Below are 24638 nucleotides of genomic sequence, written 5' to 3'. Positions count from 1 at the left end.
TTAATGTGTTTCCATGTTAATTTGTGTTATGTTTGTGTTTAAATTTGTATCTTATTTATACCCGGATTGATTTATTAGCTTTGGTACAAAAAATTGTTAAAATTTGATAAATTATTTGTATTGTTAAAAAATTAATATTATTTATTTTGTTTGTTGTTCATATTTGTATTTTATGTTAGTTGTTTTTATATGTAATATTGACCTTTTAGCTTAGTAAAATATAGAGCCTTTTAGTGTAGTAAAATATGGAGCCTATTAGTGTAGTAAAATATAGAGCCTTTTAGTGTTGTAAAATATAGAGCCTTTTAGCGTAGTAAAATGTAGAGCCTTTTAGCGTAGAGTCTATGTAGTTTAAGTATGTAGTAACTCCAATTACACTTTACAAAATTAATTATTTAATTTATAACAATAAACTTACAAAAGTAACAAATTAATATATGTTGTAAAATTAACTCAAATATCGAGCCTGGAACCCATACATAATTATTCAGTCCAATTTTAAACATAATTAATTATTTAATTTATTAAGCTAACAGGCACAATTCTAAAAATGTTGAAATTAACACGCATAATAATTAAGGATAACTCGGTGCTACCGGGCCTCAAATATCGAGCCTGGAACCCATACATAATTATTCAGTCCAATTTTAAACATAATTAATTATTTAATTTATTAAGCTAACAGGCACAATTCTAAAAATGTTGAAATTAACACGCATAATAATTAAGGATAACTCGGTGCTACCGGGCCTCAAATATCGAGCCTGAAACCCATACATAATTATTCAGTCCAATTTTAAACATAATTAATTATTTAATTTATTAAGCTAACAGGCACAATTCTAAAAATGTTAAAATTAACACGCATAATAATTAAGGATAATTCGGTGCTACCGGGCCTCAAATATCGAGCCTGGAACCCGTACATAATTATTCAGTCCAATTTTAAACATAATTAATTATTTAATTTATTAAGCTAACAGGCACAATTCTAAAAATGTTGAAATTAACACGCATAATAATTAAGGATAACTCGGTGCTACCGGGCCTCAAATATCGAGCCTGGAACCCGTACATAATTATTCAGTCCAATTTTAAACATAATTAATTATTTAATTTATTAAGCTAACAAGCACAATTCTAAAAATGTTGAAATTAACATGCAATAATTAAGGATAACTCGGTGCTACCGGGCCTCAAATATCGAGTCTGGAACACATACATAATTATTCAGTCCAATTTTAAACATAATTAATTATATAATTTATTAAGCTAACAGGAACAATTCTAAAAATGTTGAAATTAACACGCATAATAATTAAAAATAACTTGGTGCTATCGAGCCTGGAACCCATACATAATTATTCAGTCCAATTTTAAACATAATTAATTATTTAATTTATTAAGCTAAAAGGCACAATTCTAAAAATGTTAAAATTAACACGCATAATAATTAAGGATAACTCGGTTCTGCCAGGCCTCAAATATCGAGTCTGGAACCCGTACATAATTATTCAGTCCAATTTCAAACATAATTAATTATTTAATTTATTAAGCTAACAGGCACAATTCTAAAAATATTGAAATTAACACACATAATAATTAAGGATAACTCGGTGCTACCGAGCCTCAAATATCGAGCCTGGAACCCGTACATAATTATTCAGTCCAATTTTAAACATAATTAATTATTTAATTTATTAAGCTAACAGGCACAATTCTAAAAATGTTGAAATTAACACGCATAATAATTAAGGATAACTCGGTGCTACCGGGCCTCAAATATCGAGCCTGGAACCCGTACATAATTATTCAGTCCAATTTTAAACATAATTAATTATTTAATTTATTAAGCTAACAGGCACAATTCTAAAAATGTTGAAATTAACACGCATAATAATTAAGGATAACTCGGTGCTACCGGGCCTCAAATATCGAGCCTGGAACCCGTACATAATTATTCAGTCCAATTTTAAACATAATTAATTATTTAATTTATTAAGCTAACAGGCACAATTCTAAAAATGTTGAAATTAACACGCATAATAATTAAGGATAACTCGGTGCTACCGGGCCTCAAATATCGAGCCTGGAACCCGTACATAATTATTCAGTCCAATTTTAAACATAATTAATTATTTAATTTATTAAGCTAACAAGCACAATTCTAAAAATGTTGAAATTAACACGCATAATAATTAAGGATAACTCGGTGCTACCGGGCCTCAAATATCGAGCCTGGAACCCGTACATAATTATTCAGTCTAATTTTAAACATTATTAATTATTTAATTTATTAAGCTAACAGGCACAATTTTAAAAATGTTGAAATTAACACGCATAATAATTAAGGATAACTCGGTGCTACCGGGCCTCAAATATCGAGCCTGGAACCCGTACATAATTATTCAGTCCAATTTTAAACATAATTAATTATTTAATTTATTAAGCTAACATGCACAATTCTAAAAATGATGAAATTAACACGCATAATAATTAAGGATAACTCGGTACTACCGGGCCTCAAATATCGAGTTTGGAACCCGTACATAATTATTCAGTCCAATTTTAAATATAATTAATTATTTAATTTATTAAGCTAACACACACAATTAATTTTGTTTAAATTATAGTAGACGACATGGACTTTCCTCCGCCTGCGCATCCCGGACCTGCCGAGGATCAGCTACTAGTGTTGCAGGGCGACCGTAGGTACTCATTTGTATGGGAGGGACAGCTATCGATGCAGCCTCTCCGCCCCAGGAGACCTGACGATTTGTGGGAGTTCATCGGGGAGCATCCTTTTCATGCCCGCGTAGTCGCGCGTCTACAGGCTACGGGCTTCTATACGATTTTTGAGCTTGGACGGATGCAGCTTGATTGGTCTCTCATCACGGCCTTGGTAGAGCGGTGGCGACCGGAGACGCATACTTTTCACTTGCCCACTGGAGAGGCCACCATCACGCTGGTGGATGTTCAGGTTTTGTACGGACTGCGCGTAGATGGACGGGTCGTAGCACTGCCCCAGTACATTAGATCCATGACGCGTGCACAATTTTTGGATATGATGATGCATTTTACTGGTTATAGACCTCTGGGTGACGCTGGGGGCAGTCGCGTTGCTTTGTTAGCCATTAGAGATCATATGGCGTTTTTGCACCCAGACATTACCGGCGAGACGGAGGATCTCCATATTGAGAGGTACACGCGGTTGGTGCTGCTCCTGCTTTTCGGGTGTGTCTTGTTCCCGAACACTTCGGGGAGTAAAGTGAGTATGCGCTTTCTCCATTATCTTCAGGAGTTGGATGGTTTACCCCAGTACAGTTGGGGTGTTGATGTTCTCGCATACCTGTATAGGAGCATGTGCCGGGCGAGCATGGGCCCAGCGGTGGACATATGTGGTTTTCTGCCCCTCCTACAGGTTACAACATTTTCGAATACTCTGTTCATTTCTCCGAATTCTATATGGTCGAAATGACTCATAAATTTTACATCAACCTTTTATCTTAGGTTTGGGCCTGGCAGCGGATCATGCCGTTGCAGCCACCTCTACCAGCACTTGCGCCTGGTGAGGCTTATCCGTTTCTCCCTCTAGCTTCTAGGTGGATTCTCCGGCGTGGGAACTGTCGAGGGACCGATGCTCATCATAATCTCCCCCTTATCAGGGATGTGCTAGATATGCTGGTGGACGGACAGGTAGATATGTACCTACACTTACTTGTTTAAATTGAGTTGTGTTGCGTATACTCACTTTTATGTTATTATTTGGCAGTTCATCTGGACGCCATACAGTGACGAATTGGTAGTTCAGCTGCCCTTTTATTGCTCAGTCGATCGAATGCTTTGGAGCACCTCCGTCCCGATGATCTTCTTCGATATGGTTGAGTATCATGCCACAGAGTGTGTGCTTCGCCAGTTTCACCATCCCCAGCCTATACCGAGGGATCCTGGATGGGTGGCTATACACTATCAGAGGGATGACCGTGCCAGGCTGGACGATATATATATGGGATGGCTAGAGCAGCAGGTCCTTATTTGGGAGGAGCACCGAGCTGACCGTATTCCGCCAGCACCTACATTTACCCAGGAGGCCACTATTCATATGTATGCATCATGGTACCGCTGTCACACCCGACTGATTATCGGGAACCCCATTCATGTACTTGGCGAGCGCTACAGACCATACGCCGGGAGACACGAGGCACTGGTATGTTTTTTGGCTTATTAATATCGTATAATTGTGATATAGCATTATTTAATTAATATTTTAAATATTTCACAGGCTATTGGCCATCATCACCTCTACCAGTTGGGACAGGAGATGCAGCAGCATACCGACATCCTTGCAGTCGTTGACTATGGTCGGCGGGGGGCACAGTTGGCTCGTCGGACCCTGTTTCAGGCGAGAGATGCCGCGAGGTTGGACCACGAGGCTCAGTATGCGGCGCCAGAGGACTACCATCGGGGTAGGGGTGTCCCACGAGGCAGGGGTAGGGCACGAGGGAGGGGTGCCCCACGAGGTAGGGGTGCCCCACGGGGTCGCGGGGGTCGCGGGGGACGGCGAGGAGGTGGTCCCCAGCAAGGGGGCGTTGAGGCACCTGTCGACCCACATGTTGAGGGACATGATGAGGACTTTGGAGTTTTGGCGCTTGGAGATGATATGCCGGGTTATATACCTCGGGAAGATGAGCCTTCCAGCAGCATGCCTTCGTACAACCTTCAGCTATCTCTGCCAGCATCGCAGGTCACCCCGTCAGGAGCATTGTCGATCACGGGTACATTCGACGGGGATGTATACCAGTACTTTGCATGCCCATCTACCGCAGCTGAGGATCGGCCCACCCGGGACGTGGATAGCGGGTGCAGGTTGAGTTATGCCTCATCCCCGGCGGTTGATGCAGATCTACTACAGGTGCAGGTATGTTTGTATTACTTTAAAATTTCAATTTGTTTTCTTTTCCTTAATGAGCTGCCATTAATTAATTTTTAAGGTTTTTATGAAGGCTTCGTCCCAGCCCATCTTTGAGGCCACTACATGCTTTGATGAGGACACCACGGATGCATATATTCAGGAAGCCGACGAGACCACGGTGGGAATATATTTTTTGACATAACACGTACAATACAAATATACTTTGTCACCTGCTAAGTTTAGTACTTGTTTTGTAGGTTGCTGACGGCCCGACGGCATCCTGCCAGTTGTTGTGTCGATGATGCTGCACATCCTCACATAAAGAGGCGGCTTGATGATGATGATCCAAATAGTGCACCCGGGCGACAGGGGATGCGTCTCAGGCCAGCAGCAGCACTGAAGCACACAGGCTGCGGGACTCACTGATATACTTAGGTTTTTAGTTTGTGTAAATAGTGCATTATGTAAATAATGATAACAATTATCTTTTAACAACATTTTTATTTTAATTGCGTTTGAACAGCAGTTTACTTAAACAGTACACAAGAAACACAAACATTGCAAACGTAACACAAAAACAAACAGTAGAACTAAAACCATCACTGCACAAAGGATAACTAAAACCAGCTTTTTTCACATGGTTTTCATCTTTTTCAGAACGACAAGACAACTCCATAAAACGCAATACTATACCACGCTTTATGTATTAAATTTTTCTGCAATAAACCAGCTTTTTTCACATGGTTTTCATCTTTTTCAGAACGACAAGACAACTCCATAAAACGCAGTACTATACCACGTTTTACGTATTAAATTTTTCTGCAATAAACCAGCTTTTTTCACATGGTTTTCATCTTTTTCAGAACGACAAGACAACTCCATAAAACGTGGTACTATACCACGCTTTATGTATTAAATTTTTTGCCTATAAATAACGGCATCATTGTAGTTATTTTGTGTGCTAAAAAATTAGTAAAAGCAAATATTTCATTAAAAGTAAGGTTTTTTTTTACTAAAAGCAAATATTTCATTAAATGGCTCAACCTCTTCATCCACCAAAGTGCAACTGTGGAAAAGAATGCTCGATGCAAAATTGTTGGGACGGTGGTGAAGTTGGACGCCGCTACTGGTGTTGTATGAACCAGTTATACAAGGTTCCCGACGAACCTATTTGTGATTTTGAGGAATGGGTTGATGAACCATGTTATCAGGAATGCTACAGAGAACAACTGCAGTTTCTTCATAATATGTGTTTATGCCAACAGGAACACAAAGAGAAAGCGATAGAATTATTGTAGAAATGAGGGCGAAACTGAAGGAGGTGGGAGAAGAAAAATGGAAAGCACAATGGAATTGTGAAACACAAAAGGAACGAAAAGAAAAATATAAACGGGAACTTGCGGAGGTGAAGGCAAAACTGAAAGAGGTAGAGAAGAAAAAGAACGAATGGAAGAACGATTTAAGTGGTTGGAGCGGAGAATAAATGGCAACCAGGACTAAACATTGGCATGTATGTGTTTAGTGTATTTTTCATATTTCATGTATTTTTATTATGTTGTCCTGTTATGTTTGTGTTTGTTCTGTAGTAATGTTTTATTTACATTTTCCTACAATTAAACAGCTTTTTCTTCACTTATTCCAAATTGTGGAACATAATTTTATTTGAAGTTTACTAGTCGTCTTGTTGATTATATAAAGTCGAAAAATTATTTTGCAGCTGCTCATTCGCTGGTGGTGACAAGTTTAAATCAAGGCAAGCTCTTTCATCAGCAATCTGTCCGGCAAAAACTGCTCCAGAATAACCACCCGATGACTGGGGGTTATCCCTACTATGCACGCCCTCATTATTGGGAACGTCTTCCACCTTGACGTACATTTCCAATAATTTTATTACAATAAATTCCCTATATTCATCCGGAATCCGCAAAAAATCTCTAAGAGTTTCATCATCCTCGATGTTAAACTCAGAATAATAAGCAAACCTCTGCGGAGTCAGTGAATACGAAAATCTACCGGTTATTTTAAGGTTAACCGAACGCCACCTCTCATTCATTTTTTTACGTAACAACGATACCAATTTATCGTACTCCATAGTAAGCGGCAATTTAACATGACATTGTTGAGGTGAGCTATACCTCACAGAGTTATTCTCCAACACAACCTCACCCCCCCCCCCCCTCAATATAGTGAAACCCTTATTTTTGTCACTTCAAACATTGTAAAAAAATGATTGATAAGAAGAAGAGAGAAGTATGAACGTAAGTTTGAAGATTGAATGAATTTTCATAAAATTGAAACGCCTTTAAATAAGGCAAGTCCGAATGTAAAACGCAGTACAATACTACGTTTTATGTATTGAATTATTGTTATGTCAGTTCATTATTGGTGGGCCAAAAACCAGAGTAAAGCGCAGTATAATACTGCGAACAGCTTTATAAAACGCAGTATTATACTGCGAATTACAAAAAAAAATTGATGTAAAACGCAGTACGGTACTGCGAATTACAAAAAAAATAAAAAAAATAAAGCAAAACGCAGTATGGTATTGCGTTTTACTTTAACGGACTAATTTCCGTTAATGTAGTTTGCAGTATAGTACTGCGTTTTACTCATTTATGTAACTTTTTTTTAACCAGTATAAAAGTGATTTTTGTCCAAAAAAACATCAAAAGCGTTTTGGACTCCCCTTCTTTTGACAGGAAAAATATTTTTCTCCAATTAGAAGAAAATGAGTTCATGGGAAAAATATTTTTCAAAATACTTAAGTCAATCAAATATGAGAAAATTGAAAAATATTTTCCTTCGTACCAAGCACATCCTATCTTATTGACATATTCATAACAGAGAGTGAAATAATACATTTCTTGTTTGAAATATTGTTAACTTAAATTTTCATTTTATCTTTGTTGACATATTCTTATGACCATAAAAATGTTATTTCAAGATCGTGAGTAGTAAATTAACACTTTTAGCATGTATGAAAAGACTTTTTCTTAAACACCATGCCTAATCAAAAATTATTTTGAATAAAAAGAAAGGGTAATCAACACTATTCTCCAGATATGTTGTTGTTAAACATCATATTCACATTTATTCTCAATCTCACAGTATGGTATTTACAAAATTATTAAACGATGTACTAGTATTAGTGGAAAGAGATATTTTATTCGGAAAATAACAACTTGGTAATCGGTAGAATTCTCATCCACATTTTTGTTAATTCGTAGTACTAAAACAGAAAAAAAATATACAGCAGTACTAAAACTCCATGTCTTGTTGACCAAAATATAATTATTTGGCTGTCCAACGGGACGGGACCAAATTAACGGGACGGGACGGGACGGGACGACATTTAAGCGGGATGGTGGCGGGACAAGACGAAACGGGACAGGACAAACGGGACGAAACGTTCGTCCCATCCCGTCCCGCTAACAAACGGGATGGGAAGGGATGGAACGGGACGGGTTCGCGGGCCTTAAGTGTATTTTTTTTTTAAAAAAACGTCTAGGTTTTTGAAAATTACTATATTTTTAAAGTTTGCAACGGCTAGATTTTTGACTTATTTAATAAACTTAAATGTTACTATGTTAAAATAAAAATTAGAAAACTAAGTAAAGAATTATAAAATATTAAAACAAAAGACTTGTAATGAAATATTCTAGTAATTGTAAATTTATAATAGAGTTATAATTTATTTAATATAATTTCAAAGTATTAACTATTAAGTAACTAAGACAATTCATAAATAAAATTCAACGCTTAGAGCCTTTTATTTTATTAATAGAACTTTCAAATCTCAAATACAAATATAATTCTTTTGAAGAGCACCTAATCTACGCAGCCACCTTCTAGGAAGCGTTCTGTTTGAATTAGGCCTCTTAGTAGCCAATTACAAATTATCATACTAATATTTGTAAGCTCCTATATAGCTTCTTTGTAACTTATCAATAATATCTCTCGGACATTCTGCTGGAATTGGCAATGTTGATTGATGTTCCATGAGCTCCATGCCATTATCGCTCCCAGTGGTTAGTATCTCATTATATTCTTCTTCTTCCCTAGTGGTTAATTTTTCAAAACCAAGATTTCTTCTTTCTGCATCAATCCAATCTCTGAATAATACGGAAATCTCTAGACTGTCCTCCGCTAATGAATGTCTATGATCTCCAATTTGAAATCTTACGCGCTAAAAGCACTCTCCGATGCTACTGATAATGCTTGAATAGCCAGAATATCTCGGGCCATAATTGAAAGTGTTGGAAAAGCCTTGTCACGCTCCCTCCACCATGACAAAAGTTGTTCTTTGCCTTCTTCGTCTTTAATATTTTTCAATCCTTGATTAAGATAAGAATCAAGTTCATCATCAATAGAGGAATCAAAACCTGTTATATCATCTATATCTTCCCATAAAACTTCTTCTCTAGACTTAGAAGTAGAAAGAGCAGTTTCACAACCAGTTGTATCCATAGATTTATATTTATCAAACATTGATCTAGCATAAGAATATATGCTAGCTTGGCAGTTTTCGAGAGATGGTTGTTCATTTTCTTGAATTTCTAAATTCTCATAAATTTTACGAACAAGTTCCTTTGCACCTCTTAGTTTTAAAGATGGGTTAAGTAGAGTAGAAATTAAATAAACTTTGGGAATAGGGAAAAAAATACTTTTTAAATTTTAAAATCATTTCTTTAATGGCCGGTGCATAAGTTGGATTTGTTTTATACATACCAAATACAACAGAAATTCCACAAATATACCATAATATTTGTGTAACAGTAGGATAATATATACCAGAAAATTGTTTTGTAGCATAATAAAATTTTTCTAAAAATTTAGTAAGCTCTCTGATCTCATCCCAATCAGAATCAATAATTTGATCAACATGATGAGCATTATGCATATTAAATACTTTTTGGATAGGCATCCGATAATCATAAGCAACTTTAAGCATTTCATAAGTAGAATTCCACCTAGTACAAACATCTTTTGGAACTTTTCTAAATAGAAGGTTAGCACTAGCACATTGTTGAGCAAATTCACGAATTCTACTTTGTTTATGAGCACGAAAAATATAGCCACAAGCATGTTGTATTTTACTACAAGCATCAGAAAATAAATTAAGACCATCTTTTACAACCAAGTTAAAAATATGACATGCACATCTAACATGAAAAATTGTTGGATTAATTGGATAAAGTCTAGATTTTAAGCTATTTGTTGCGGTTGTGTTAGAAGAAGCATTATCTAAGGTGATAGTTAAAACTTTATTAATGAGTCCATAAAAATCAAGTATTTGTAGAACAGTAGTTGCAATATATGCTCCAGTGTGTTTTGAATCAACAAATTTATAACCAATAATACGTTTTTGCAAGTTCCAGTGATGATCAACCCAATGACATGTAACAGTTAAATAATCACAACCATTAGGACTACGACCTATATCAGATGTGATAGACACTTTACAATCTAAGTGAAAAAATACACAACGAATATACTGAAGATATTCGGTTTGAAATTTAAAAACATCATTTCTAACCGTGGTCTTAGGAAAACCTTGAAAAGCAGGGTTATAAGTTTCTTGTATATAATGCACAAAAGTAGGGTGAGAAGGGAAAGTAAAAGGTAAGCCACAGACAACCACCATTTTTGCTAAGTTCTCACGATCTCTATCTTTGTTATATTTGCGTAAAACATGATCAGAAGCAGGGTCAAGTTGTTGTTGAATTTGATCAGAACCAGATCCACTAGGAGTTTCAGTACTAATGGTAGGATCTATAATTTTTCCGGCTTCTATGTTAGCTTGTATCCATAAAGATTTGTGATCCCTTATTAAGTGTCTAATTAAACCCCCTCGTCCCACCACTTGTTGTGTGTGCAAATACTTGCTTACATTTTTCACATATAGCACGATGATTGACTTTATCATGTTTAAAAATTTCCATACAAGTGATGTTTTGGGACGTTCAGCCTTAGGCTTACCCCTTACGGGGGTACAGCTCCAGACTGAGATTGACTCTGAGTTGGAGCTTGTATTGCGGGACTAGTGGGTGTTTCATCTAGTTCTTCTTCCTCATTTTCTTCATCCTCAAAAAAATATCATTGCCAAATTGTCTTTGTAAAGTTTCATGTTCTAATTGTTCTCCGACATGAACATCATAAAATGTGGGGGGTTGGGAAAATGGAGTTTCATCAACATGAGTCATTTTATCAATATGCTTTCTAATTCTAGATCTAGGAGAAGGGTTAGGATTAGGATTAGTACTACGTTCACCTTTACTATTTTTTTACTGCTTTTTTTAAAAATACCAAATACATTTTTAGGTGCCATAATTTAAATACGAAATTAAATTAAAAAATCTAACACAAATATTAAACACACAAATGAAATACGAAAATATTACACGTAAAGTAAACACAAAAATTAAGCACTAAAATGATACCCAAAAATTATATATTAAAATTAGGAGATGGAATGAGTGCACCGTGATTAAATATTGAAACTTGAAGAAATTGCCCAAAATATTGCTCCAAATACTTGACGAATTAATTTGAAGCTTGAAAGTTGCTCCAAAAATTTGCCCAAATACTTGAAAGTTATCACTTGATACTTGATAGTTGATACTTGATACTTGATACTTGATAGTAACAAAATTGAGAGAATAATATAGAATATAGATAGAATATTAGAGTGTAAGAGATTTGAGAGAGAAGATTGATTTTTTGTGGGAAAATGAAGAAGAATGGGGGGTATTTATAGTAGAAATTAGGGCCAAAGTGTAATTTAATAAAGTTTGGGGGGTTAGGGGGTGTTTCGGGGGGAGAGGGATAGGGGATGTTTGGACCGTTGGATACGGCTATTTTTGCAATTTAAGTTGTTGCCCAACAGCTAGTTTTAAAAAAAAAAAAAAACTGACGGGACGGGACAGGATGGGACGGGATGAAACGGGATGAAATGGGACGGGACAAACGGGACGAAATGGCCGTCCCGTCCCATCCCGTGTCCCGTTTAACATTGGCCCATCCCATTTAACTTGAAGCGGGACGGGACGGGACGGGACCGGGACGTCCTGTCCCGTTGGACAACTATAGCTGCCGTGGATATGAAAATCGAAGCTAAGAAGAACTATCTAGTAGAAGAGAAAATCAGAGAAGAACAACTTCCATTTCTGAAAAAGTGAGTCTCTGTATAGTGAAAGCAGCCAGTTACGGATTTAGGATTTTAAGGTCGTGGGAGCTTACTTCCTTTAACATAAAGTTGTTATCAATCGCATAGTAAAAGTGCGCAACTATTCGAATGCAAGAGTAAAAAGAGTTAATGTGAAAACTACTAATAATATTATCATTACTAACAAATACTTTTAGTCACAAGTCATAATGAACTATTAATAGTATTATCATAACCAAGAAGAACTTCGGTCACAATTTACTACTGTGATCGACGACTTTTCATATGTTGAAAATGATGAATAATGCCATCGTTATTCACAGTTGAGAATATCTTACACTCTATATAGCAAACTAAATAACTATTTAAAAATTCATCATCTATGCTATTATGAAGCTCATTTTTTATGTAGTTCATGGATGAGAAAGCCCGTTCCACAGAAGCAGTAGCAACAGAAAGAATGAGAGTCAACTTGATAAGCAAATACACAAGTGGCCAAGTTTGATGTAGGTCTGACTTAACCAACACTTTAGAAAGGTCACTAATTCCCTTCAGGTTGAAGAACCTCTTGTCAGGACCACGATCATAAACTATAAAACTGTCAAACTGGAAACTAAGATCCCGGAGCTTGTTGCTATCAAACTCATTCGGATAATATTCAGCCAACTTCGTTATCCTGTTCTTCGCAAAATTACCAAATGAATTAAGTGGATTTAAACTAGCCATACCGAGAAGTAAGTCGGTACTCATAGCATCAAAATGACTTCTTAGCTCTTGAAGATGCAAATCGATAACATCATTAAATATCTCAACATGCAAAGGATGAGAGTATGTAACATCAAGAGCTCTACGCTTTGACTTCCCAGGAAAATAGAGAGCGTCCATCTTCGGGATCATTATCTCATGTTTACCACAGAATGACGAGACATCATCCCTTAATGATTCAAATTTACTATTCCTCATCATTTTTAATCTTTGCTTTGTATGAGTGAGGAGTTCCATAGCATTGACAATATCTTGATCCATCCTTTGTAATGAGGAACTCAAATCATTTGTTATCATTAGAACTTTCCACATCAAGTGCAACATAAAATCAAATTCAAATTCCGTAATCTTAGTCATAAGACTTTCAGCAACAAGCCTATCGGCATAATTTGGACCTTCACGAGCAACAAATTCAAGAATATGAATAATTGATGAAAATAGGACAATGAGGTTACCTAACGTTCTATAATGAGAACCCCAACGATTACCACCTGGTCGTTGAAGCCCATGTTCTTGATTTAATCCTCGTCTAGTATGCACTTCACCCGATATGAGCAATTCCTCTAATTTTTCAGCTTGATGTTGTCGAAGAGAATCCCTGCGCTTAATCTAATAATATTTAACACATTAGTAACTATACAGAAAAAGCCATCTACATCTGAATGCTTCTTTTCAAGTGCCACAAATGTTAACTGCAATTGGTGAGCAAAACAATAAATACAATTGCTGATGGAGTTTCATTCAGAATCAAAGTCTGAAGACTACGTAGCTCTCCTTGCATGTTACTAGCTCCATCATAACCTTTTCCCACGTATTTGGGATGGACTTAATGAGTGATTCGAAAGAAAAAAGTCGATTTCCTTCTTCAATGATTGAGTAGTTGTATCATTGACATGAATAATAACAACAAATCTCTCAATTATTTCGCCTTCTTTGTTAACATATCTCAAAACAAGTGTCATTTGCTCCTTGTGTGATATATCCTTTGATTCATCAACTAGTATCCCGAAAAAATTCCCATCCAAGTCTTCAATGATAGCTTTGATTGTTTCTTTGGAATAAGCATCAACAATATATTTCTGAATAATTGGGGAACATATCATTTCATTTCTTGGAACATTTTCTAATATAATGCTTCCAATATCCCGATCAATATCTCCATATCATTGCAAGAGTTCAAGAAAGATACCTCTATTTGTAGAAGATTGACTCTCATTGTACCCACGAAATGGCAATCCTAGTCTCAAAAGAAACCTTGCCACATCGATTGAAGCACTCAAGCGATGCCGAAGCTCACCTTTTTATTTCTCGGATTGCTTTTCAAAATAAGTGCGAATTGATTGTGATTGATTCATTAAATTAATCTTCCTATTGAAACACTTGTTGTGGATGCTATTTACCTCTCCAACGTGAGCTTTAAATCTTTCCATAGTTTTGTTCCAACCTTTAAAGCCATTTTTTGTAAAAACATCCCCCATATTTTCATGACTTTTATGTTCATTTTTGAACAAATAACAACACAAACAATATGCAGCATCTTTTGATATATTGTAGTCCAACCACTTTGAATGTTGACCCTTAAACCAACCAAGATAAAACTGACGCATTGTCTTTCCAAACTTAGTTTTAGGAAAATCATGACTCGTAGGCTGACAAGGTCCCATTTGAATATAATATCTTCTAATTTCATCTCGTATATTAGGGCTATATTCTGCAATGGACTTCCTATCCCCCAGGTCAGTATTGGGAGATCCTAAATTATGATCTGAAAGAGATACCAACTTGTCACAACCCTGGTTCACCCTCCGTGAACCATCGTGACGGCACCTAGTCTCTACGACTAGGTAAGCCTAACAATGCGGAAGAAATAATTAAAAACTGAAATAATGAAATAAAACAGTGTTTAAAATGCCGCTCGTCATACACAATAACAACCCTCGAAACTAATAACATTTCCCAAAACCCGGAATCTCATGATCACAAGCCTTTGAATGTCTACAAGCATCACTCTAGAATATCTAACAAAGAAACGAAAGTACAGAAGGGCTAATACAAAAAGGGAGAGTAGAAAGGGACTCTTCGGTCTGCGAATGCGGCAGATATACCTCGGAGTCTCTACAAGCGCCTCGTCTCACGCGTGATAAGTCTGAGTAGAGGTACCTGGATCTGCATATGAAAAACATGCGCAGAACGGGCATGAGTACACCACAGCGGTACTCAGTAAGTGCCAAGCCTAACCTCGGTCGGGTAGTGACGAGGAAGGTCAGGGGCCTACTGAGATTAAATGAGATATAAGGTATAACAGTATAAGATAAAACAGTACAGTTGAAAGATAACAGTAAGAATTAATACAGGATAATAAGGATAACAACAACTGAAATAGAGACAAAAGCAATCACAAAAAATACCACTCTTCACAAAGATAATAACCGGGGATCTCTCAGTACCCCGAGGATCTCTTAGTACCCTCAATATATGTCAGGGATCTCTTGGTATCCTCAATATATACTAGGGATCTCTTGGTATCCTCAATATATGCTAGGGATCTCTTGGTATCCTCAATATACGTGTTGGGGATCTCTCGGTATCCTGCACTTCAGTTCAAACCATAAATACGTACAAGGGATCTCCCGGGATGCCGTCCCATAGTCCCAAAGTAAAACACACAACAATAGCACAAAGAATACTCAGTTAAACTCAACTTCATACCAAGGTAAAACAGGTAAATCTAACCTAGCATGCTTCACGTAATACAAATAAGGCAGTTTAAGCAAATAAAATAATTAAGTCAATTAGACATGCTTCCCTAAGCTAACAGTAGGCTTAAATTCCAAGTAGTATAAGCAGGAAAGGAAAAACACATTTAAAGCTACTTTAGTGAAAATAGAATTTCCAATAATTAGCACAAGTACGCACTCGTCACCTCACGTACAAGGAATTTCAATTATCACAATACCAAATCCTAAGGGGAAAGTCTCCCACACAAGGTTAGGCAAGCCACTTACCTCAAACCAGCTCAAAATCAACCCGAAACCACGCTCTTGCCGCGAGTACTCGACTTCAAATGGCCCGAATCTATTCAATTCAATTGCATAATGTAAATAACACTTCAAGTAAATGATTCTACAAATAAATTCTGAGCTAATACGTGAAATTAGGTAAAATGACTAAAACGCCCCTCGGACCCACATCTCGGAATCGGATAAAATTTATATTTTCAGAATCCTTATACTCTCACGAGTTCATGCATACCAAAATTATCCAAATCCAAGGTAAAATTCCCAATAAAAATTCAAATGCTAGGTCTAAGAACTTTCTTCCAATTTTTTTCCAATTTTCATCTCCAATCCGAAATTAAATGACAAAACTAACAATAGATTAATGGAATACTACTATAAAGGGTTAAAGAATTGTTACCCACTGATTTCCTCTTCAAATTCCTCCCAAAATCGCCCTCTCCCGAGTTCCAAATCAATTTCTAACTTTTTGAAACTAAACCCTTGAATTATGATTTTTTTGCCCAGCAAAGTCGCATTTGCAACTCAATTTTCGCATCTGCGATACCGCTTCTACGGTCAAGGGAACCGCTTCTGCGGTTCTCAATTAAAATTCCCTCTCTGCACCTGCAACCCATATGCCACATCTACGGTCACGCAGGTGCGGTAACACATCTACTTCTGCGGTTCCTGCTCACTCTCCTTTTGGCTGATTCTGCGATTTTACTCCGCATCTGCGGGAGTCGCATCTGCGGCCTCTCAACTGCAGATGCGATTATGACAGCAACCCAAAGACTTCAGCTGCAAACTCTAACTTTCCAACTTCCCGTTAACCACCCAAAATCATCCCGAGGCCCCCAGGACCTCAACCAAAAACATAGACAAGTCATATACCACTGTCCAAAATTATACAAATCTCCACAACACCTCAAATAACATCGGATCAACCAATTCGCATCGGTTTCAAGCCTAAGAACTTCAAAAACTCACAAATACGCTTTCGATCAAAAAGTCTATCAAACCTCGTCGGAATGACTTGAATTTCACACACACATCACATTTAACACTACGGAGCTACTCCAACTTCCGGAATTTCATTCCGACCCTCGGATCAAAATCTCACTATCGAACCGGAAACTTCAAAAATTCAACTTTCAGTATTTCAAGCCTAAATTAGCTACGGACCTCAAAAACACAATCCGAACACGCTCCTAAACCCGAAATCATCCAACGGAGCTAAAGGAACCATCGGAATTCCATTCCGAGGCCGTCTTCATACTGTTTCAACTACAGTCAAATTTCCAAAATTTAAGCTCTCATTTAGGGACTAAGTGTCCCAAAACTCTCCGAAACTCCAAATAATTCCTCCCGGCAACTCACAATAGAAGAAACAAACACGGGGAAAACAGTTTATAGGGGATCGGGGCGTAAATTCTTAAAATGACCCGCCGGGTCGTTACAATATCCCTTTGAATTTCTGGAGCTATGGATGAAGCAACAGATGGATGAGTAGAACTGGAATTTGGTTGCCCAACTTTTGATCTTGTGACAAACTTATCCATCTCAACACAAAATATTGATGAAGAATTCCTACAAACAAGATTTAGTTCAATTTAATATCATCCGAAATTTACTACACATAATTTGATTAATTTCTATTGGAAAAACCATGCCCCTCAATCAACAGCACAAACAACACGGCAATAACGATATAACTATTTAATTTTTCGAAAGATAAGATGAAAACTTACAAATTTCTGAAGCAATGAGCTGATGGGCACAATTTCATCAATCTCACAACCCACCAATATTAATAACATGCATCTATTCTCAAAATTAAGTTTTGGAATCAAGCAAGTTGGTAACAAAGATAAGATTTTTCATTGAATCTGCTTTCAAAGAATAAATAATAAGCATGAAAAAAATTCAAAATCCTTCTACAGAATATTTTTAATCTCTTACTTTAATAAAAATACCAAATCTTATTATCTTGTGCTATGTTCTGATTTTGAGATTGTTGTGAATGACCGAAGAGTTTGCTAATTGTTCTGCCTACTTTGTTCGTCGTTTTTCCCTACTCTACGTTCCTAATGAGCAAAAACTCAAGAAGGGTTTAGTTTTGTAGTTTCCTAGAAAGATGGCATTTCTTATTCCTAAATATAATTAATATAATAAAGCCTAAAGGTGAAAGGAAATAGGAAAAGGAGAAAAAAAAACCAAAAATGGAAAATTTAGTTCAAAAGCGGGGAAAAGTTAAAAAAGTCGCTAACAACCTAAAGGGAATAGGAAAAGTGAAAAAAATTTCCACAAAAGACAAAAAACTGAAATTCAAAAATATAGAGGTGTTGTGACAGAATTCGAACCTGGGTCTTTTGCACTCAGGAAAGGCTTTAGCTCCCGCATCAGAACCAGAACACCCATAAGTCATTTTGTTTATTGGGTGCTCGCTAAAATATTATATCCTATTTCTTATATTTTTATTATAGCTGTACATAATTTATATCAAGGTCAATGGGTGCTTGAGCACCTAAAATTAGCATGTACATCCGCCCCTGAAGGCCGCTATTTAAACTAATAACCTGTTTGGCCAAGCTTCTCCCTGTCCCAAAAGTGCTTTTTTCTCAAAAATCACTTTTTTTCTAAACTTAACCAGTGTTTGGCCAAGTTTTTTTGGGGGAAAAAGTACTTTTGGGATGAAGAGAAGTAGTTTTAGAAGCAGAAGAAGAAGTAGAAGTAGTTTTGACTTAGTAAAATATGGTCGCAGTTGGGCCGATCAAGGCCCGTAGGCTAAGTGGGCTGGGACCGATAAGACCACTAGAGGTGGGCTTGGGCCGGTCTCGTGGGCCGGTTCTTGCCTAGGAACCGTAAGGACTGGGCCCGCACGCTAAGGGACCGGACCAGGACCGGTTCGGTCCCTTGGCGGGCCCAACGGTAATTTTTTTTTTAAAAAAAATTAGTCGTTTGGCTACTTAAAAAAAGAGCTGTTGGGCTTTAAAAAATAGCCATTTAATCCCCCTTTGCCCCAACTTTGCTTTAACCCCAAACTTTTTATAATTATACTTTTTCTCTATTTTCAACTATAAATACCCCCTCATTCTTTCATTTTTCTTACAAAAAATCTATATCAATCTATCACAATCTCTCTATAATTTTCTTCTATACTTGCTACTATTGCTTACTTTATTCCAAAAATAGTAAAAAAAATATTGAGGTTGTTACAATTTGTGAAAAAAATTGTGAAGTTGGTGAATTGAAGTCTTCAAGTCTTTAACGATAATCAATTTTTAACAAGTTGTTCGTCAATTCGGTAAACTCGTCAACTCTTAAGTCTTAATATTATAGTTTTGTTTGTTTTATTTATTTGTTATTTCTTGATTAATTAAGATGTCTTCCTTGAGAAATATTTTTGGTAAAAATAAGAATAAGGGAAAATTCAACACTGGCGAATATAGTGGTACTGTTATTCCTCCTCCCCTGCCCCCGGATCCCCGAACCAAACCCTATATCCGTCCTACACTTGCTATTCTTGATACCAATAATAGTTTATTATAAATTTGCCGAGAGTTAATTTTACCATAATATTGCACCCAGTGAACATTTAGACCATGAATTAATGAATGCTCTCTATTCTAATAATTATAATACTATTGATGAAAATGATGATGAGGAGATTGATCTTGATGAAACTCAACCAGATGATGATACACCCACTAGTCCTGCTCCTGATGTTAACCCAACCTGCTAATTCAAATGATGACCCATCCGATACTCCTGTTACTGCCCCTACTTTTTCTAGACAACCTACCAAACGGTCTGTTTGGCTATTTTTTACTCAACTAGTTTCACAAAATAAGGCTAAGTGTAAAACTTGTGGTATAGAGGTAGCTTTTAAATATTTGGATCACGGGAGTTTGGGGGGAGGGGGACTTTGACTAGACACATAAAAAAATACCCTAAAGATAGAGTCAGATATGAACGTCTGAAAGCTTTGGCTGAGGGGAAAAGTGTACCTAGTCCTAGTCAGGTTGACCCTAGTCGGTTCAAATCAATTTCAACCGTAAATTAACACCGTTAACAATGGTATTTTATATTATGATCCAAAAAAAATCGGAAAGAATTGACAAAAATGGTAACTGTTATGTACTTACCCTATAGTTTTCCTTCTGACCCTTCGTTTGTGCATTATATTAGAAATTTTTTTAATCCTATTTATACAGGTTTTTCTCGCACAACCGTAAAGAGCGATATTTATAAATATAAGCATGCATATGAACAATATTTGCGCTATTTATTTACTCATATAAATTATCGTGTTGCTATTACAATTGATATTGGTAAAAGTGGCAATGACTGTGATTACCTTACTGTTATCAGTCATTGAATTGATGATGATTGGATAATGCAAAAGCGCTTAATTGCTTATAGAATAATTATTTCACGTCACACAGAGCAATTTATTACTAGCACAGTTACTGATATTTGCAGATATTTTTGCATTCGTAATAAAATAATGTCAGTTTCAATGAATAATTCTACTAATAATACAAATGCTATAGACTTGCTTAGCACTACGCTAAATTCTGCATTTAGTAATATTTTTCATGTTAGATGTATTTGTCATATTTACCATTTAATTGTGGGTGATGATATGAGAATTTTAAATATTCAAATTGAAAAGGTTAAAATAGCTCTTAACTGGCTTTTTCATTCAAACCGTAGAAGTAGACTTAGAGAATATTTTAAAAGATGTGATGAATGTGGCTTAAGAGAAAGAAATGTTCCTAAACCTTGTCCAACTAGATGAAATTACATGTATGAAAGTTTGGTTGTTGCATATGAATATAGAAACCTCATAAACTCAATGTTTAATGCACATGTAAGTGATGATGGCGATTACCTTTCGAATGGGGATTGGGCTAATGTTAAAATACTTGTTGATTTTTTTAGAAAAATTTCATATTGTTACAAATGAATTTTCTGGGCAATATTATCCGACTATTTCTAACTGTTTAGTTTATGTTAAAGAACTTGCAAATTTGTTTGCTCATTTTTTAGAAGGTGGGGAAATTTATCAACTTGCTTTTGATTCTATGAGAAAAAAGTTTAAAAAATAATTTTTTCCCTATTCCCCTTATTTATGGTGTTGCTGCTTTGTTAAATCCTTGTATGAAATTAGGAGGTCCTCAATTTTGGTATGAAACTGTTTATATTGGTTTAACACTTGAAGATATTGAGTTGCCTAAACTTCCGGAAGCAATAACCTCAATTAGAATAAATGCTCAAACTATTTATAATGCTTATCTAGTTGCATTAAATCATGCTAGACCAAATGTTCCAACTCCTTCTTCTTCTGATTCTCAATCTTCTAAATGAACTGCGGGAGTAAGAGGACTTAGTGCTTGGGCGGCATTTAGGGGTTCTTTTGGTTCTAGTAGTAATGATTTTTCACAACAAAATGAGCTTGAACTTTATTTATCGCAGCAACTTGAGGCAGTGAATCCCGATAGCTCCTTTAATATTTTAAAATGGTGGAAGGACAAAAAAAATATGTTTCGGTTCTTTCAAGGATGACCCGAGATATTTTAACTATTCAAGCTTCAACAGTGGCATCAGAGAGCTCGTTCAGTCAAGCAAGACTTCAAATCGGTGATTATAGAGCATCTATGAGGGAGAGCTTTGAAAAATCAGTACTTTTCAGAGATTAGATCTGTTCGGAAAGAAGAAATTTTGGACTTGCTGAATCACAATCAGAGAAAGATGAAGCTTACGAAGAAATGCTAGCTAGACTTGCAGAGGATGCTGCTTCGCTCGATAATGGAAGCGGAAACGACCAAGCTACTTTTCCGCCACCACCAACGGAAATTTCTCCAAACCTTGAAGGATTTATGAAGTTTGTAAGTGATAACATGTAACTTATATGAACAAAAATTAGTATGTATTATGTAACTTGTATTTTGGCACATCTTGATTAGTTCCTTTTTCTTCTCAATAGTGATATTAGCACCTTATTGTGCTCATTCCATAGGGGGGAGGAAGACTAAAAAGGATATTGCCATATTTTTTATCACTATAATAAAATTATAAGGGGCTGCTTTGAATATATTTTTACAATATTTTTGTCCTTAAATTTGAATTAAAAAATTAGGTCATAATTCTATAATAAATTTACAAGGAATTGCTTTAGATATTTTTTTAATATCTTTTTATCTCTAATTTCTATTTTTTGTAAAAATTATTATTTAGCCGTTGGGACCACTTAGCACGCGGGCCGGTCCGTTTAGCCGAATCATGAGTTCGTGGGCCCGGTCCCGGGCCGGTTCCAATAAAAAGACCGTTTATCCCGGGACCGCACCCCATGAGACAAACTCACATGGCCTGTTTAGGGCCCGGACCGACCCACTTGCCACCCCCATATCAAAATAACCTTACTTATTTTAACCTAATACTTAGAATAAGAGATTCTATTATTGAACTCTCCTAATGTATAAACATTTTTTATTTATTTTTAGGATAACTTTCTAATATATTGTGACTTTTGAGATGAATGCTTTTATATTTGTCAAATAATTTTTTGATATATTTAAATCATCTTGAAAGGATTAAAGTATTTTTAAATTTAATTTTTATTTTTCACTTAAATAAAATGAAAAAACTTAATTCTTATCTTTAATAATAAATATTTGAGATTATTTATTTATTCATATAATATTACCTATTAAGTATTAAGTAGATCTCTTCATGTCCTTATTCGTAATTTGATACTTAAAAGCACTTTTTGAAAAGCTTGGCCAAACACAAATTATTTCTCAAAAGTTCTTTTTAGATTGATTAGCCAAACACAAACTACTTCTCTTCAAAAGTACTTTTCGAAAAGCACTTCTCAAAATAAGCAGATTTTTCCAGCTTGGCCAAACATACTATAACTAACTTGTCTAACTAACTAACAGACTTAACTAACTGCTAACTAACTAGCTTTCGAACTCTAGTTAATATTACATTAAATTTAACTACAGTTAACTATCAACTGGTTGCTTAGCTGCTGATTAACATTCCCCCTCAAGCTGATAATCAATACAGGTAGAACTACCCTAAACTGTGAACTGGTCATCGAAGTTCAGCCTCAATGAAAGATGTACTTTGATGGTGCTGCACATCGCGGAGGAGCTGGTGCTGGTGTAGTATTTGTCACTTCTCAAGGTGAAGTTCTGCCCTACTCTTTTATGTTGATGCAACTTTGCTGTAACAACGTTGCTGAGTATCAAGCACTAATACTTGGGCTCGAAATGGCTATCGAAATGAAGCGGTTGCAATTGCAAGTCTTTGGTGACTCTCAGTTAGTGGTCAATCAGCTTTTAGGTAGTTACGAGGTCAAGAAGCCTGAACTACGCCCATATCATGATTACGCTAAAAAGTTAACGGGGTGGCTCGGTGATGTGACTATTCAGCATATGCCAAGGAAAGAAAATAAGAAGGCGGATGCTTTAGCTGCCCTAGCTTCATCTTTAACCCTGCCCGATCAAGCACAAGTTGCTGTCTGCAAAATATGGTTAGTACCGCTGCCAAATGAGGCTGAAGGTGAAGAAAATGAACTCAAGCATCTTGTCGCTGTTTCTGAAGTCGAGAAAGAAGAATGGAGACACCCCATTATCGACTACTTGTGCTATGGGATACTTCCAAAAAATCCGCGGAGAAGAACTAAAATCCGTCGTCGTGCACCTCGCTTCCTTTACTACAAAGATACCCTATATAGAAGATCATTCGAGGGAGTACTCTTGTGATGCTTAGGGGAAGATGAAGCACTCCAAGCTTTGCAAGAGGCGCATTCTGGGGTATATGGGTCACACCAGTCTTGACCAAAGCTCCACTTTCATATAAAAAGGATGAGATACTATTGGCCAACGATTATAGGATTGCTTGGACTATGCTCGAAGATGCAAGGCTTGTCAATTTCATGCGAATTTTATTCATCAACCTCCTGAAGTGTTGCACCCAACTGTTGCATCCTGGACGTTTGACGCTTGGGGATTGGATGTTGTTGGACCACTGCCAAAGTCCTCTGGTGGTCACCTATACATCTTGGTTGCAACTGACTACTTCTCAAAATGGGCTGAAGCTGTTGCTCTTAAGGAAGTAAAGAAGGAAAATGTTGTAAGTTTCATCCGAGTAAACATTATTTTTCGCTTTGGCATTCCTCGTTACATAATAATGGATAATGGAAAGCCATTCGATAATAGGCTGATGAACAAGATTTGTGATCTCTTTGTCTTCAAGCAACATAACTCTTCGATATATAATGTTGCCGCCAATGGTCTAGTTGAGGCATTCAACAAAACTGTATGCAACTTGTTAAAGAAAGTCGAACAAGATTGGAATGACCATATGGAAGAAGCTTTATGGCATATAGGGAGACTTACTGCACGTCAACATAGGCGACTCCTTATGCACTCGTTTATGGAGTCGAAGCCGTCTTGACACATGACTGTCAAATACCTTCGTTACGACTGGCTATCCAAGAAGGGATCACTGAGGAAGAAAATGCTCGACTTCGATTAACAGAGTTGGAGGCTCTTGATGAGAAGAGGTTGGAATCTCAATAGAGTCTTGAATGTTATCAAGCTCGATTGTCTCGCGCCTTCAATAAAACAGTTCGCCCGAGATCCTTTCAAGTAGGAGATCAAGTCCTTGCCGTACGAAGACCCATAATTACTTCCCATAAATCTGTGGGAAAGTTCACTTCAAAATAGGATGGGCCATATGTTGTATAAGAAGCTTACTCAGGTGGGGCTTACAAGCTGGTTGA

General features: G+C 36.5%; 2 protein-coding genes across 2 annotated transcripts; one reads left to right on the top strand and one right to left on the bottom strand.

The window, feature by feature from the left end:
- Positions 1 to 12338: 12338 nt before the first annotated feature.
- LOC104222898 (uncharacterized) lies at positions 12339 to 18266 on the bottom strand. The gene is made up of 5 exons (XM_070161704.1): positions 18202 to 18266; positions 17299 to 17428; positions 13736 to 13921; positions 13499 to 13534; positions 12339 to 13451 (listed from the first exon to the last, which is right to left on the bottom strand). The coding sequence occupies exons 1-5, from the start codon at positions 18264 to 18266 to the stop codon at positions 12339 to 12341; spliced, it is 1530 nt and encodes a 509-aa protein (XP_070017805.1).
- Positions 18267 to 22968: 4702 nt separating this feature from the next.
- On the top strand, positions 22969 to 23616 carry LOC138881475 (uncharacterized). Its single transcript, XM_070161703.1, has one exon. The coding sequence runs from the start codon at positions 22969 to 22971 to the stop codon at positions 23614 to 23616; it is 648 nt and encodes a 215-aa protein (XP_070017804.1).
- The last annotated feature ends 1022 nt before the right edge of the window (positions 23617 to 24638 follow it).

The sequence above is a fragment of the Nicotiana sylvestris genome, chromosome 11 (assembly GCF_000393655.2).
Source record: "Nicotiana sylvestris chromosome 11, ASM39365v2, whole genome shotgun sequence".
NCBI classification, from domain to species: domain Eukaryota; kingdom Viridiplantae; phylum Streptophyta; class Magnoliopsida; order Solanales; family Solanaceae; genus Nicotiana; species Nicotiana sylvestris.
The sequence above is the reverse complement of the archived record's forward strand: the minus strand, read 5'-3'. Positions and strand labels throughout refer to the sequence as shown.

What these genes read in the sequence shown, in the direction of transcription:
- LOC104222898 (XM_070161704.1), bottom strand. Translation starts at nt 18,266, where the DNA reads ATGACTTATGGGTGTTCTGGTTCTGATGCGGGAGCTAAAGCCTTTCCT. An exon ending in CCTGAGTGCAAAAGACCCAG is followed by an intron (nt 17,429 to 18,201) that starts GTTCGAATTCTG and finishes TCTTGTTTGTAG; the next exon opens with GAATTCTTCATCAATATTTT. An exon ending in CAGAAATTCAAAGGGATATT is followed by an intron (nt 13,922 to 17,298) that starts GTAACGACCCGG and finishes CCAATTATTCAG; the next exon opens with AAATATATTGTTGATGCTTA.
- LOC138881475 (XM_070161703.1), top strand. Translation starts at nt 22,969, where the DNA reads ATGTACTTTGATGGTGCTGCACATCGCGGAGGAGCTGGTGCTGGTGTA.